Genomic DNA, 16,802 nt, shown 5'->3' with positions numbered 1-16,802 from the left:
TAGGAGAGCTCCCTCTCCCCTCACCCCACTCACCATCAACTACGCCACAGTCACATCTGTGGAGTTATTTAATTTCCTTGGAACCATCATCTCCAGGGACCTTAAATGGGGGGCTACCATCGACTCCACAATCAAAAAGGCACAACAAAGGATGTACTTCCTGCGGAAGCTGAGAAAACACAATCTACCACAGGCAATGATGGTCCAATTCTATACGGCCATCATAGAGTCTGTCCTCACCATCTCCATCATGGTCTGGTTTGGATCAGCCACCAAGCACGACATTCGGAGATTGCAGTGAATCGTCCGATCAGCTGATAAGGTTTGTTGGCTGCAACCTTCCCCCCATTGACAAACTGTACACTGCAAGGGCCAGGAAGAGAGAAGGTAAGATCATCTCTGACCCCTCTCACCCTGGCCACAAACTCTTTGAAGCACTTCCCTCTGGAAGGCGACTCCGGACTGTCAAAGCCGCCACAGCCAGACATAAAAACAGCTTTTTTTCACGAGCAGTAGCTCTACTCAATACCAAAAGTCTGTAGCCTCCTTGTGCTCTGGTATTTTATTTCATTCTTCACATCTTTAAATTAAAATGGTTTATTTTTAATTGTCTACTGTATATCGTGTTATTACTTGCGAGCAAAGCACCAAGGCAAATTCCTTCTATGTATACATATTTAGCTAATAAAATGTATTCAATACCTTAGCAAGATCCTGGACCTGTTACAATTTGCCTACAGTCAAAATATATCAATGGGGGACATGATCGTGTTGGCTCTCCTCACTGCAGTGACAATAAGAACATGTATGTCAGGTTGTTATTTATCGACTATAGCTCGGTGTTCCAGACCATCATCCCCTCCAAATTTGTTGTGACACTCTGAACTGCCTCCCTACTCATCCCTCTACACCAGGAGTTTTTGACTTCCTCATTGGCAAACCACAGATCAGGGCAGCCCTGTGGCGCAGCGGTAGAGTTGCTGCCTCACAGCGCCAGAGACCTTAGTTCGATCCTGACTACGAGTGCTGTCCGTACAGAGTATGCATGTTCTCCACGTGACCTGCGTGAGTTTTCTTCAAGATCAGTTCCCTCCACACTCCAAAAACATACAGGTTTGTAGGTTTTATCGGTTGGTATAAATGTAAATTGTCCCTAGTGTGTATAGGGTTGTGTTAGTGTGCGGGGTTCGCTGGTCGGTGCGAACATGATGGGCCGACGGCCTGTTTCATCGCTGTATCTCTAAACTAAACAATTAGTACAAATTGTCAAAAACACTTTCTCCTCGATAACCATTAGCACAAGCGCATCTCAGGGTTGTTTGCTCAGGCCCCTGCTCTACTTTCTTTCTTCCTATGACTGTTACCCAGGCAGTTCCAATACTGTCTTTAAATTCGCTGATGATATCACTGTTTTATGACAAAAAACAGGTAACGAAGTGTCATTGCTTAGGAGGAAGAGAAAAAATCTGATTGAATAGTGCCAGAACAACAATCTTGCTCACAAATGTACAAGACTTAAGTGCTCATAGACGTAATGCTCATTGATGTAAATGTAGATGGGGTTGGTGAGTAACTTTGTTGGAGGAGTAGCAGACAAGGAAGGATGCTGACAGAAGATACAGCGGGATGTAGATCGGCAGCAGAAATGGGCGGAGAAATGGCAGGTGGAGTTTAACCCGAGTAAGTGTGAGGTGTTACACTTTGGGAGGTTGAACTCTGACCTTGATGCGTCTGGGAAGAGAGGGAGAGGCGAGAGCAAAACTCCGGGTCACAAAAGAGAATCCATCTATGACAGCCGTGCGGAAACCATGTGCACTAATGAATGAGGATATCTTGGATGTCCTCGTATGGAAAGCTTCATCTTGGGAGCATGGGAGCAGACATAGTGGAGGCAGAGGAATTGAGAGTAGGGGATAGCATCTTTGCAAGCAGCAGGGTGGGAGGAAATGTAATCAAGATAACTATGGGAATTGGTAGGTTTGTTTTAGATGTCAGTTGAAAGTCTGTACCCTGTGGTGGAGGCAGAGAAATCAAGAAAGGGATTGGGGTGTCAGAGATTTAGTTTGGTTTAGAGATACAGTGCGGAAACAGGCCTTCGGCCTACCGTGTCTGCACCGACCAACAAACCCCCACACACTAACACAAACTTACACACACTATGGACAATTTACACTTATGCCAAGTATACACACCCTAGCCAATTAACCTACAAACCTATATGTCTTTGAGTATGGAAGGAAACCGAACATCTCAGAGAAAAGCCACGCGGTCATGGGGAGAACGTACAAACTCCGTACAGACAGCACCCATAGTCGGGATCGAACCCAGGATCTAGCGTTGCAGATGGTGTAACGCAGCAACTCTACCGCTGTGCCACCGTGCCGCTAGATAGTCCAGCACAATTTGAGGACAGAGTAGCAGTTAAGTTAGAAAATAATTTTTCACTTCCAGTTTTATTTTTGCCCGTTCTCACTAAAATCAGTCCGAAGAAGAGTCCCGACATGACACATCACAAACCACTTCCATTGACTGTCCAAAGTTGCCCAGCCTTCATGTCTTTCTCTACCATAAAAACAGGAGAAATACTCATTGAGGACCATGCCCATCTCCTGTAGCTCTGCACATAGATGACCAGTTTGGTTTCTGAGGGACCCAATTCTCTCTCTCGTCACCCTCTTTCCCTTAATGTACTTTATAAAATCATTATAGTCATTGCATTATGTATCGGTGTAAATAAGATTATTATTTATTTGAGGCTCTTCAATCTTAAAATCCATGTTTGCATCTAAATATGCTTCATAAATGTGCTGACTAGTCTTTTTTCTTTCCAGCTCAGTGAAGCAACCGAAAGGAAACAAAGTGTATGCCAAAATATTGAGAAAGTAAATGTGGGACGTCAGAATACGGTAAGAAGTTGTGCATTAAACTTGCAGTTTACAAAGACAAAAATGGAATGTGGTCATTACTAATGCTAATAACCATATAACCATATAACAATTACAGCACGGAAACAGGCCATCTCGACCCTTCTAGTCCGTGCCGAACACATAATCTCCCCTAGTCCCATATACCTGCGCTCAGACCATAACCCTCCATTCCTTTCCCATCCATATAACTATCCAATTTATTTTTGGATAATTCTTCTTCGGACTAATATTTAGTTTGGCACTCTTTGTACAAAATAAACTGTTGTTTGGTCTCGGGAATTGTGGATTTCTGATGTTAGGATTAGTATCACTACACTTCATCTTAAAAGGAATTTAACTGACAAATGTCATGGATGGTATTTCATAACACTGATTAGCTTAGAGTCATAGAGAATCATAGAGTGATACAGTGTGGAAAGAGGAACTTTGGTCCATATCCCTCCAAGCCTATCCTATCCATGTACCTGTTTAAATGTTGGGATAGTCCCTGCCTCTACTACCACTTCTGGCAGCTTGTTCTATACTGCCCTTTGTGTGAAAAGGTTACCCCTAAGATTCCTATTAAATCTTTTCCCCTTCACCTTAAACCTATGTCCAACTTACAGAGGTAAAGGTAGTAATTGTTTCAGTATTGCCATGTTTCTCACGTGGACCAGAGGGGTAAACTCGGTGGAGCTAGAGGACATGAGAGAGATTCTAATTGAGTATTTCCCATTGTTGCCAGAGAGACGAAGTTGAAAGATGGTGATTTTTAGGAGGGGAAGGCTGATACTGTGGAGCACATCTGCATCTGAAATTAAGCATTTTAAGGGAGGGATAGGCTGGTACTGAAGAACGATGGGAATTGAGCATATTAAGGTGGATAAATGTGCCGACTATGGGTGCTGTATGTACGGAGTTTGTACGTTCTCCCCGTGAGCTGAGTGGGTTTTCTCCAGGTGCTCTGGTTTCCTCCCACACTCCAAAGACATGCAGGTTTGTAGGTTAATTGGCTTGGTAAATTTTCAAATTGTCCCTAGAGTGTGTGGGATAGTGTTAAGGGCCTGTCCCATTTGGGCGTCATTTGCGTGTCACGCAGGTGACGCGCGAGGATTTTGAGAATCCCAAAATTCTGGGGCGCCGCGCGTCACCGCCTACCATGCGCGCGTAATGCACGCCATGCACGCGTCACGCGTTCTTTACAACTCGTGCGTCTTGACACGTAAACGATGTCGCGTAAATGACGCGCAACTGACGCCCAAGTGGGACAGGCCCTTTAATGTATGGGGATTGTTGGTCGGTGCAAACACGTTGGGCCGAAGGGCCCATTTCCCCGCTGTCTCTCTCGACGTTGCACATAACTGAACAGAATGGCGAGAGCTTGCTGCCCAATGCACTCAACAGTGTGGGAGGAACTAAGTCTAAGTATAATCTCTAAACAAAACCCCAGGCCCAGCCAGAATCTATCCCAGATGATAAGAGAAGCAAGGGAGGAGATTGCTGGTGTTCTGACAGACATTTTTATATCTATGTTAGCCACGGATGAGGCACTCGGAGACTAGATGAAAAAGCTGATGTAGTCCCTTGTATAAACGGGGCAGTAGGGAAAGCCTTGCATAATTGCAGGGCAGGAGTTGGAGAATATTCTAAAGGACAGGATTTATATTCACTTGGAAAGGCAGAGACTGCCTAGGGGTCAGCATAGGTGTAGTGTCGGAGGAACATTATGTCTCACAAATAGAGTCATACAGTACACACAGCACAGAAACAGGCCCTTCGGCCCTACTTAGTGAAAGGCCTGGATAGAGTGGATGTGGAGAAGATGTTTCCACTAGTGGGAGAGTCTAGGACTAGAGGTCATAACCCCAGAATTAAAGGGCGTTCTTTTAGGAAGGAGATGAGGAGGAAGTTCTTTAGTCAGAGGGTGGCGAATCTGTGGAACTCTTTGCCACAGAAGGCTGTGGAGGCCAAGTCAATGGATATTTTTAAGGCAGAGATAGATAGATTCTAGATTAGTTCGGGTGTCGGGTTATGGGGAGAAGGCAGGAAAATGGGGTTAGGAGGGAGAGATAGATCAGCCATGATTGAATGGTGGAGTAGATTTGATGGACCAAATGGCCTAATTCTGCTCCTTATATACTTGCCTATGCCGACCAAGATTCAATGCCATTTAATTTGAGTTTTCTAAAGAGAAACATAAGGAGGTTGTCAAATGTCTGTCTTAGGTCCAGACAACATCCACATTACCCTCATCAGCCATCTACATCACTCCCTCAAAAAACGTTGACACATGACATGCCCTATACAAGGCTTAGCTGCTTTTCCATAATAGTCCATGCTTCTCCAAATCCTATCCCAAAGAATCTTTTCTAATAATTGCCCACGCACAGATGTAAGGCTCACTAGCCAATAATTACCTGGGACATCCTGTACCCTTCTTGTACACAGGCGCATCCATGGTCATCTCCATTTTTCTGACAACGTGCTTTGCCTCAAGAGGATACCTAAGATCTCACCCAAGGCATGAACAGTCTGCTCCCTTGTTGAGTATGCTAGGATAGGTTCCATTGAGCCCCAGGGACTTCTCCACCATCATGTCTTTCAAGAGACCTAACACCTTGTTCAAATGGAAATGCATCTTTCCCTGATCATGCCATCATCCATCACCTCCCCCTTGGTGAATACTGATAATAGACAATAGACAATAGGTGCAGGAGTAGGCCATTCGGCCCTTCAAGCCAGCACCGCCATTCACTGTGATCATGGCTGATCATCCACAATCAGTACCCCTTTCCTGCCTTCTTCCCATATCCCTTGACTCCACTATCTTTAAGAGCTGTATCCAACTCTCTCTTGAAAGCCTCCAGAGAATTTGCCTGCACTGCCTTCTGAGGCAGAGAATTCCTCAGATTTACAACTCTCTATGTGAAAAAGGTTTTCCTCATCTCCATTTCAAATGGCTTACCCCTTATTCTTAAACTGTGGCCCCTGGTTCTGGACTCTTCCAACATCGGAACATGTTTCCTGCTTCTAGGATGTCCAAATCCTTAATAATCTTACATGTTTCAATAAGATCCCCTCTCATTCTTCTAAATTCTAGAGTATACAAGCCCAGCCCCTCCATTCTATCAACATATGAAAATCCCGCCATCCCGGGAATTAACCTCTTGAACCTACACTGCACTCCCTCAATAGCACGAATGTCCTTCCTCAAATTTGGAGACCAAAGCTGTACACAGTACTCCAGGTGTGGTCTCACTAGGCCCCTGTACAACTGCAGAAGGACCTCTTTGCTCCTATACTCAACTCCTCTTGTTATGAAGGCCAACATGCCATTTGCTTTCTTCACTGCTTGCTGTACCTGCATGCTTACTTTCAGTGACTGATGAACAAGGACCCCCAGATCCCGTTGTACTTCCCATTTTCCCAACTTGACACCATTCAGATGTTAAATACTAGGACCTTGCCCATCTTCTCTGGCTCCAGGCAGAGATTTATTCATTTGTACATGAGTGGACCTATAATTTCTCTCGTTACCCTCTTACTTTAAGTATACATATAAAATGTTTTGGGATTCTCCTTAATCCTACTTAACAAGGATGCTTTATGGCATCCTTAGTCGCATTAGGCTTAGGTTTAGGCTTATTATTGACATGTAGAACATAGAGCTCAAGAACAGGTTCTTTAGCCGACAATGCACCGTGTAATCTGCACCATCTCTGAAGTCTCCACATCCTTCTTGTATTGTGGTGACCAGAACTGCACGCTATGTTCCAAATGTGGCCTAACCAAAGTCCAGGACATCCCGACCCCTGATCTGGTTTTGAGACAACAGCCAGCGGTATGAATATTGATTTCTCGAACTTCAAATAACCCTTGCATCTCCTCTCTCTCCGTCCTTCTCCCATCCAAGTCGTTGTACTTGTTTCACTATTCATTGTCTGTAACTCGTTTTCACATAGCCCACAGCTCGCAATGGCCTGTTCCCTTTATCATCGTTACTTTTTTGCATATCTTTCATTCATTTGTTCTATATCACTCTACAACTGTCTATATCTCTCGTTCCCCTTTCCGCTGACTCAGAGTCTGAAGAAGTGTCGCAACACAAAACATCACCTATTCTTTTTCGCCAGAGATGCTGTCTGACCCGCTGAGTTACCCCAGCTTTTTATATCCATCTTTGGTTTAGTCCAGCATCTGCTGTTCCGTCCTAAACCTTTCTTTCAATGTCTGCAAATACAAAGAAGATGGTGATTGACTTCAGGAAGCTAATCTTCTGCCTGACTCCCTACATTCTCTTTGCAGAACCTCATCCTTTTTCATACCTACAGTATGTCATTTGTGCCAATGTGCACAACTTTTGTCTGCTCGTCCACCCCTTTGAGGTGGGGATGGAAAGATGTGACTGGTGGTGGGATCACGCTGACGGCAGCAGAAATGTCAGGGGATGATATGTTAGATGCGGAGACTGATGGGGTGAAAGCTAAGGACCTGGGGAATAGCCTTATTCTGTCGAGGGGAGGGGGAGGGAAAGCAGAACTAGGGGAATGCCAAATATAGTATTATAGCTGCAGAAAAAAGTGCGCATAAAAAATGTACAATGGCTTCATAGAGGGAGATTGGAAATGTATCCTTAACATATGAGAGGTTTATTGAAGATTCTTTTAGCTTGGGGAAAAGCCATTCTTCAATCTAGTAATGCTGGTACAGTCAAACTAAAAGGTACACAAAATTGCTGGAGGAACTCAGCGGGTGCAGCAGCATCTATGGAGCGAAGGAAATAGGCGACGTTGTCTGAAGAAGGGTTTCGGCCCGAAACGTCGCCTATTTCCTTCGCTCCATAGATGCTGCTGCACCCGCTGAGTTCCTCCAGCAATTTTGTGTACCACAGTCAAACTAAATCTGCATGGAGGTGTAGCGGTAGAGTTGTTGCCTTATTGCGCCAGGGACCTGGGTTTGATCCTGACCACGGGTGCTGTCTGTACGGGGTTTGTATGTTCTCCCCGTGACCGCGTGGGTTTTCTCTGGGTGCTCCGGTTTCCTCCCACAACCAAAGGCGTACAGGGTTGTAGGCTAATTGGCTTGGTATAATTGTAAATTGTCCCTAAAGTGTGTTTGTGATATTGCTAGCACATGGGATGTTCGCAGGTCGGCGCAGACATGAAGGGCCGAAGGGCCTGCTTCATCGCTGTATCTCTAAAGTAAACTAAACTCAATATCATTTAATGTTGAACTTTATCAACAGGAAAACCGTGCAACGTTGTCAAAAGAATTGGAAGAACTTCGAAAAGAAAAGATTCAATTGAAAGCAGAGGTGGAAAAATACCAAGAATGTGATCCAGAAGTTGTAGAAGAAATCAGTGAGTAATTTGATCCATTTGGTTGAGTAACTGTTAATGTGATATGGTGCAACTGGTTCGCTGCTGCTCATATATCTTAACATTGTAAAGTAAATATTATTACAGTGTGTTTTTTCACATTAATGGGAGTAGGAGCCATTTATTTTATTACAATTATAAGGACATATGCCTTGAAACTGGGTTATATTGTGCTGTCTTTAATTATTACAATGTGATTGAAAATCAATGTCATGTTTTCAGGCCAAATCAAAGCTACTGCAAAACTCAACTGGACTCAAGCATGTTTGATATCCTCTTAAAGTATATTATTTACTCTGAACTTAACATGGATAAGGAATTTCAATGCACGCTTATGTATATGAGAAAAAACTGATCTGAATCTCGTGAGACATACAGCTAATGACATTTACATTAAATTGGCAGGGGGTGGGATCGCTTGCAGGACAAAGGCAGGTGAGAGGTTAGAAGTTGGTCTGGAAGGTGATGAGAAAAAAAGTATAAAGGACAGAATAGGCAGGAGAAAGGCAGGGACCAAGTAAAGAAAGAGCTGATGGGTAAGGTAGATGAACATAGGGCATGGATAGGTACAGGCGGCTGGGATGTTGTAGTCAAGAGAGGAGAGATACAGGGGTGAGGGTAAAAGAGGAGGAGGGGTTGCATAATTGGTTAATGAGGATGTCACATCAGTGGTGAGAGGTGACATTAGGGACGGTTTGTCTAGTGAGGCTGTATGGGTGGAGCTGAGGAACAAGAAAAGGATGATCACCTTGTTGGGGGTGTACTACAAACCCCCAAATAGTCCACGGGAATTAGAAGATCATATATGCCTGGAGATTGCAGGTCTAATAAGATTGTTGTTGGGGATTTCAACTTTCCCAACATGACTGGCAATGTTGGGAAACCACTACAATGAGGAAATTAGAGCCTCAACCAGGAGAACAGACACTGTCCTTTGAAACTGCTGAAGTCCGCAAAATCCTGGAGGGTATTGACCAGCGAAAGGCAGCCGGACCGGATAACATACCGGGGCGTCTGCTTAGGGGATGTGCCGACCAGCTGGCTCTGGTTCTGACAGACATTTTTAACATCTCCCTGAACCAGGCCATTGTTCCATCATGTTTCAAGACAGCCACCATCATACCAGTTCCCAAAAAGTCTACAATAACCTGCCTGAATGATTACCATTACCGCCCCGTAGCACTCACACCAATAATAATGAAGTGCTTTGAGAGGCTTATTAAGCAGCACATGGTCTCTAAACTCCCCTCCAGTTTTGACCCGTTCCAGTTTGCTTATCGCCCGAACCGCTCCACAGAGGATGCTATTTCCTCTGTAGTCCACCTGAGCCTACAACACCTGGAGGAGAGGAACACCCACGTGCGGATGCTGTTTGTTGATTTCAGCTCAGCATTTAACACGATAATCCCCCAGCATCTGGTGAGCAAACTGGCACCCCTAGGTTTCAATACCATACTATGCAACTGGATCCTGGATTTCCTTTCTGAAAGACCCCAGTCTGTGCGGGTGGGGAAGAACACCTCCTCGGTCATCACACTGAGCACCGGATCCCCTCAGGGCTGTGTCCTGAGTCCGCTGCTCTTCACATTGATGACACATGACTGTGTCGCCAGGTCCACTACTAACCATATCATCAAATACGCGGATGACACAACAGTAGTGGGCCTCATCCGCAATAACGACGACCAGGCATATAGAGAGGAGGTGGAACAGCTCGTGAGCTGGTGCAGCAGGAACAACCTTCTCCTAAATGTGAACAAAACCAAGGAGATTGTCGTCGATTTCAGAAGGAAAATTCAGCCCAGTCACACTCCACTTTGCATCAACAACTCAGCAGTGGAGCAGGTGAAAAAGATCAAGTTCCTGGGGGTGCATATAACGGACACCTTAAACTGGTCCACAAACATCACATCTCTGGCAAAACGGGCACAGCAGCGGTTGTACTTCCTCCGCAGGTTGAGAAGTTTACACCTCCACCCTCCCATCCTCGCCACTTTCTACAGAAGCACAATTGAGTCGGTCATGACCAGCTGCATCTCTACGTGGTGCGGCAGCTGTACAGCTGCGGACTGGAAGTGCCTTCAGAGAGTGGTGAGGACAGCGGAAAAAATCATTGGGACTTCTCTTCCTTCAATCATGGACATGGGGTACAAGCGCTGTCTGATTAGAGCTAAGGGCATTACCAGAGCCCCCACACACCCACAATTCGGACTGTTTATACTGCTTAACTCTGGGAGGAGGTACCGCAGCATGAAGGGCGGGACAACCAGGTTCTGCAACAGCTTCATCCCCCAGGCCATAAGATTACTGAACAATCAACAAAACCGAGGCTAGAACTTTTTAAATATCGACACTTTAAAAAAAAAAATTTTTTATATATATTTATTTTACACAGAACCATGCACATGAGGCATTTTTTATGGACGCACCTAGCACTTTTACTTTTACTATTTACCTGATTGGAGAGTCAAATGCAATGAAATTTCGTTCAAGGTGCACTGTGTCTAGGTGTATATCTGAATGACAATAAAGTTTTCATTCATTCATTCATTCATTCATTCATTCATTCATTCATTCATGGTGCGAAAGGCTTAGACTCGTTGCGGCTTATTAGGTACTCAGGGCATCAGGTAAGTTGGGACGTTTTTTCAGCATTATGAAAAATGTCCACGAGTAACAAAATAGCCACGAGTACCTACGACGTGCATAAAGGGCCGCTACGATATATTCACGGCCTCCAACGGATTTGTTACGAACATTCTGCGAGTTTGAAAACTCGGGAGAATTCGTGAATAACTCAGGAGAATTCGTGAATAACTCGAGAAAGTGGGACAGGGCCTGAAGGCAGCAACTTTACCACACACATGCACACATCCAAAACCACATCATCAGAGAGTTTTCAGAGAAAACCTCTCAAAGCAGTTTCAGGTGTTCTAAGGCACCTCTGAGATCTGGGCTGTTCTGCAGACATTTTACAGGAGGGCTTACAGGCATCAATGCAGCGCTGAACTGTGAACATGAAACTCATGGTTAGTCACATCTTCCTACCCTTAAGGGCCTGTCCCACTTGGTCGTAATTTGCGCCTCATTTACACGTCATATGTAAAATAGGTCAACACATCGTTACGCGCGACGTCGCGCGCAAATCACGCGTCATCATGCTGTTTACAAGGTTAATTCCCGGGATGGCGGGACTGTCATATGCTGAGAGAATGGAGCAGCTGGGCTTGTACACTCTGGAGTTTAGGAGAATGAGAGGGGATCTCATTGAAACATATAAGATTGTTCAGGGCTTGGACACACTAGAGGCAGGAAACATGTTCCCGATGTTGGGGGAAGTCCAGAACCAGGGGCCACAGTTCAAGAATAAGGAGTAAGCCATTTAGAACGGAGACGAGGAAACACTTTTTCTCACAGAGTGGTGAGTCTGTGGAATTCTCTGCCTCAGAGGACGGTGGAGGCCGGTTCTCTGGATGCGTTCAAGAGAGAGCTAGATAGGGCTCTTAAAGATAGCGGAGTCAGGGATATGGGGAGAAGGCCCATTCGAGCCAGCACCGCCATTCAATACGATCATGGCTGATCATCCAAAATTAGTACCCCATTCCTGCTTTTTCCCCATATCCCTTTATTCCTTTAGCCCTAAGAGCTAAATCTAACTCTCCCTTAAAAACATCCAGTGAATTGTCCTCCACTGCCTTCTGTGGCAGAGAATTTCACAGATTCACAACTCTCTGGGTGAAAACGTTTTTTTCTCATCTCAGTCCTAAATGGCCCACCCCTTATTCTTAAACTGTGACCCCTGGTTCTGGACTCCCCCAACATGGGGAACATTTTTCCTGCATCTAGCCTGTCCAATCCCTTAATAATTTTACATGTTTCTATAAGATATCCTCTCATCCTTCTAAATTTCAGTGAATACAAGCCCAGTCAACCCATTGTTTCATCATATGTCAGTCCCGCCATCCTGGGAATTAAACTGGTGAACCTACGCTGCATTCCCTCAATAGCAATAATGTCCTTCCTCAAATTAGAAGACCAAAATTGCACACAGGTGCGATCCCACCAGGGCCCTGTACAACCGCAGTATGACCTCCTTGCTCCTAAACTCAAATCCTCTCACAATGAAGGCCAACATGCCATTAGCTATCTTCACTGCCTGCTGTACCTGTATGCTTACTTTCAGTGACTGATGTACAAGCACACCCAGGTCTATCATTGCACCTCCCCTTTTCCTAATCTGACACCATTCAGATAATAATATGCCTTCCTGTTCTTGCCACCAAAGTGGATAACCTCACATTTATCACCATTATGCTGCATCTGCCCACTCACCCATCCTATCCAAGTTACCCTGTAGCCTCATAGCATCCTCCTCACAGCTCACACTGCCACCCAGCTTTGTGTCATCAGCAAATTTTGCTAATGTTAATTTAATTCCTTCGTCTAAATCGTTAATATAACTGGGGTCCCAGCACCGAGCCTTGGGTCACCCCACTAGTCACTGCCTGCCATTCTGAAAAGGATCCATTAATTCACTACGCTTAGCTTCCTGTCTGCCAACCAGTTCTCCATCCATGTCAATACCCTAACCCCAATACCATGTGCTCTAATTTTGCACACTAATCTCGTCTAATTTTGTCAAAGGCTTTTTGAAAGTCCAGATACACCATATCCACCGGCTCTCCCTTATCCATTCTACTTTTTACATCCTCAAAACTTCCAAAAGATTAGTCAAGCATGATTTCCCCTTCATAAATCCATGCTGACTTTGACCGATCCCGTCACTGCTTTCCAAATGTGCTGCTATAACATCATTAATAATCGACTCAAGCATCTTCCCCACTACCAATGTAAGGCTAACTGGTCTATAATTCCCTGGTTTTTCTCTCCCTCCTTTCTGAAAAAAGTGGGGTTACATTAGCTACCCTCCAGTCCACAGGAACTGATCCAGAATCGATAAAACATTGAAAAATGATCACCAGTGCATCCACAATTTCTAGGGTCACCTCCTTGAGTACTCTGGAATGCAGACCATCAGGCCCTGGGGATTTATCTGCCTTCTATCCCAACAATTTACCCTACACAATTTCCTGACTAATGTGGATTCCCTTCAGTTCCCTCCTCCATCCCACTAGATCCTCAGTCCCCTTGTATTTATGGGAGATTGTTTGTGTCTTCCTTAGTGAAGACAGAACCAAAGTATTAATTTAACTGTTCTGCCATTTATTTGTTCCTCATTATAAATTCACCTGTTTCTGACTGTAAGGGGCCTACATTTGTCTTCACTAATCTTTTCCATTTTACATATCTAAAGAAGCGTCAAAGTCTCCTTTCTTTAAGTTCAGGACCCTAGTATCTGAATTAACCTTGTCACTCTCCATCTTAATGCAGAATTCCACCATATTATGGTCAATGGGCTTTGCACAACAAGATCGCTAATTGATCCTTCCTCATTACACAATACCCAGTCTAGGATGGCCTGCTCTCTAGTCAGCTCCTCTACATTTTGGTTTAAAAAACCATTCCGTGTATATTCCAGGAAATCCTCCTCCTCAGTGCTGTTACCAGTTTGGTTGGCCCAATCTAGATTAAAGGCACCCATGATAACTGCTGTACCTTTGCCACACGCATCCCTAATTTCCTGCTTGATGCTATCCCCAACCTCCCTACTGCTGTTTGGTGGTCTGTAGACAACTCCAACAAGCATTTTCAGCCCTTGGCTATTTCTCAGTTCTACCCATACCGATTCTGCAGCATCCAAGCTAATGTCTCTCCTTGCTATTGCATTAATCTCCTCTTTAACCAGCAATGCCACCCAACCTCCTCTTCCTTTCTGTCTATCATTCCTGAATATTGAATACCCCTGCATGTTTAGCTCCCAGCCTTGGTCACCCTGGAGCCATGTCTCTGTAATTCCAACTATATCATATCTCTTAACTACTAGCTGCGCATTCAATTCATCCACCTTATTACGAATGCTCCTCGCATTAAGGCACAAAGCTTTCAGGTTTGATTTTCTTATCTCCGTTTTACTTTTTGCTTCTGTCCTCCTTTTATCTCCCCGTGTCTCCTTGCAATGGTTCCCATCTCCCTGCCCTGTTAGTTTGAATAGAGAGACAAGAGAATGCACTTAGTTTAGTTTAGAGATAGTCAGGCCCTTCAGCCCACCTAATCTGCACCGACCAGTGTGGGAGGAACCAAAGATCTCAAAGAAAACGCACGCTGTCACAGGGAGAACGTACAAACTCCGTATAGACAGCACCTGTAGTGGGGATCGAACCCAGGTCTGTCTTTGTGGAGCTTGCATGGTCTCGCTGCGACTGTATGGGTTTCCTCCGGGTGCTCTGGTTTCCTCCCACATCCCAAAGATGTGCAGATATGTAGGATAATTGGCTCCTGTAAAGTGGGATAACGTAGAATTAGTATGAATGAGTGATCGATGGCTGGCATGGACTCGGTGGGCCGAAAGGCTTGTATCTATTGCTATATCTTACAACCATACATCAGCTTCTTGTAACTGAAGTTCCTCATCCCTACTTAAACTCTAGTATGTCTATATCCATTCTACTGCATTTATCCTAACATGTTGTAGCTAGAATTACCTTCAGCTGAGACCTAATCAATAATTTGTAATTCCAACCAAATCTCATTGTTTTATGAAGGTAATTGTTCTATTTTTTTCTAGCTTCCGACTTACCCTGACTCCTTTGAATAATGTATATGGATAGCCAAGAGTCTTTGCACAACTACTCTTTCAAAATGTTACCACATATTTTTCTATTGGTATTCCCAATGTGCCTTGGAATTGCACTGCTTGTCCCATGCTTCTGTACAATAAAGCATTGTAGTCATTGTAGATCAATCATTATTGCTGATTTGATCCATGTCTGGTTTTGCTATTGCTGACCCAATCCGTAATCCATGTCTGGTTGCTCACATTCCACAAGATAGCATAGTGGAAACCTGACATGGATTACGGATTGGGTCAGCAATAGCAAAACCAGACATGGATCAAATTAGCAATAGTGATTGATCTCCAGTCATCCTGAATTCTGCAAATATTCTTATCACTATGTGCTTGCTTGGCACGTTCTGTTACGTTAGTAAACTTGTCGAGTATTAACCTTCATATTCCTTAGTTAGGAACAATTAACTTGCACAGTACAAGTCCTGTTGTAATTATTCTGAATGTTTTCTCTTGTCTTTCTATAGGGCAGTTAAATAAAATTGCAAGAGATGCTGCCAATAGATGGACAGGTATGTTATAAAAGATTTCTATTCTACAGAAAGATCATCAGATGCTTACAGATTTCTCTAACTTCAAGTAACCCTTGCATTCCCCACTCGCACCATCTCTCCCCTCCCAAGTCGTATCAGCTTCAAAGTCATCTTGTTGTGTCTCATTGTCTGTAACTTGTTTTCAACTAGCCCATAGCTAACAATGGCCTGCTTCCTTTATCATCGTTACTTTTTGCATATCTTTTATTCATTGTTCTATATCTCTCTACATTATGTATATCTATCATTTCCCTTTCCCCCGATTCTCCGTCTCGACCCAAAACATCTCCTACTCCTTTTCTCCAGAGATACTGACCCGCTGAGTTACTCCTGCTTTTTGTGCCTATCTAAACCAGCATCTGCAGTTCCTTCCTACACATCAGATGTTTATTACCTATTTCATATGTCATGCCGGCATCATAGCTGAACGTTCATGTTAATTTTAATTTTTATTTATTCTTTTAGATAACGTCTTTACTGTGAAATCCTGGGCTAAGAAAAAGTTTGGATTTGAACAGAAACAAATTGATAAGACTTTTGGAATTCCAGAAGATTTTGACTATATTGATTGACGATTTCAAGCTGCACAAATCGATTTGTTCCTGATTTGAGGCTCCGTAAAGTATTGTGTTGATAATAAAACTATTTATTTTACCATAAGAAATGCTTAACTTCCAAGCACTCCATTTTGTTCTTTGGAGGCCACAGGACCAACATCCTGAAGAGAGACCTTCCTACTATTCTCACATTTTTGTTTTAGTTTTGTTCCCTGCTTGATTATGCCTCACAATAAAAAGACACGCTTGGCCGTTGATTAGCAATTGTTGTAACATTGATTTCACCAAAATGAAATTTGGTGATCACAGGTTCAGCTATATTTTGAAATATATATATATCTATCAACATTCTTCAAGCCCAGTTGAAACATTCTGAATATAATGGCCCTGTCACACGATACGAGTTCATTCCAAGAGCTCTCCGGAGTTTAAAAAAAATCAAACTTCGTGGTAAGCACGGAGAATGAACATAGCGGGTACGTCGGAGCTCGGGGACGACTCTTAGCGGCTCGTAACGCTAACGGCAGGTACTCGGGAAGACTCGCTAACGACAGGTAAGCTCAGGAAGACTCGGGAAGAATTTTCAACATGTTGAAAAATGTCCACGAGAGCCCCGAGTACCAACGAGCGGCCATTCCCGTAAATCTCCGAGTTCGAATCAGGGCAAACTCGGGAGAGCTCTT

The 16,802-nt window shown here is 44.0% G+C and overlaps 1 protein-coding gene across 3 annotated transcripts in view; it reads left to right on the top strand.

Moving 5' to 3' along the window:
• Positions 1-16,376, top strand: part of mnd1 (meiotic nuclear divisions 1) — a 45,270-nt gene extending 28,894 nt beyond the window's left edge. For 2 of the 3 annotated variants that reach the window (XM_033019802.1, XM_033019819.1), the window contains 4 exons: positions 2,832-2,906; positions 8,152-8,266; positions 15,497-15,541; positions 16,028-16,376. In XM_033019802.1, coding sequence (XP_032875693.1) covers positions 2,832-2,906; positions 8,152-8,266; positions 15,497-15,541; positions 16,028-16,134 — 342 coding nt within the window. In that variant the 3' untranslated portion in view covers positions 16,135-16,376. Of the gene's footprint in view, positions 1-2,831; positions 2,907-8,151; positions 8,267-15,496; positions 15,543-15,833; positions 15,901-16,027 lie in introns of those variants that run through there. The other variant, XM_033019810.1, reaches the window with a different exon arrangement.
• Positions 16,377-16,802: the final 426 nt, after the last annotated feature.

This window comes from Amblyraja radiata, chromosome 1, assembly GCF_010909765.2.
Source record: "Amblyraja radiata isolate CabotCenter1 chromosome 1, sAmbRad1.1.pri, whole genome shotgun sequence".
NCBI classification, from domain to species: domain Eukaryota; kingdom Metazoa; phylum Chordata; class Chondrichthyes; order Rajiformes; family Rajidae; genus Amblyraja; species Amblyraja radiata.
The sequence above is the reverse complement of the archived record's forward strand: the minus strand, read 5'-3'. Positions and strand labels throughout refer to the sequence as shown.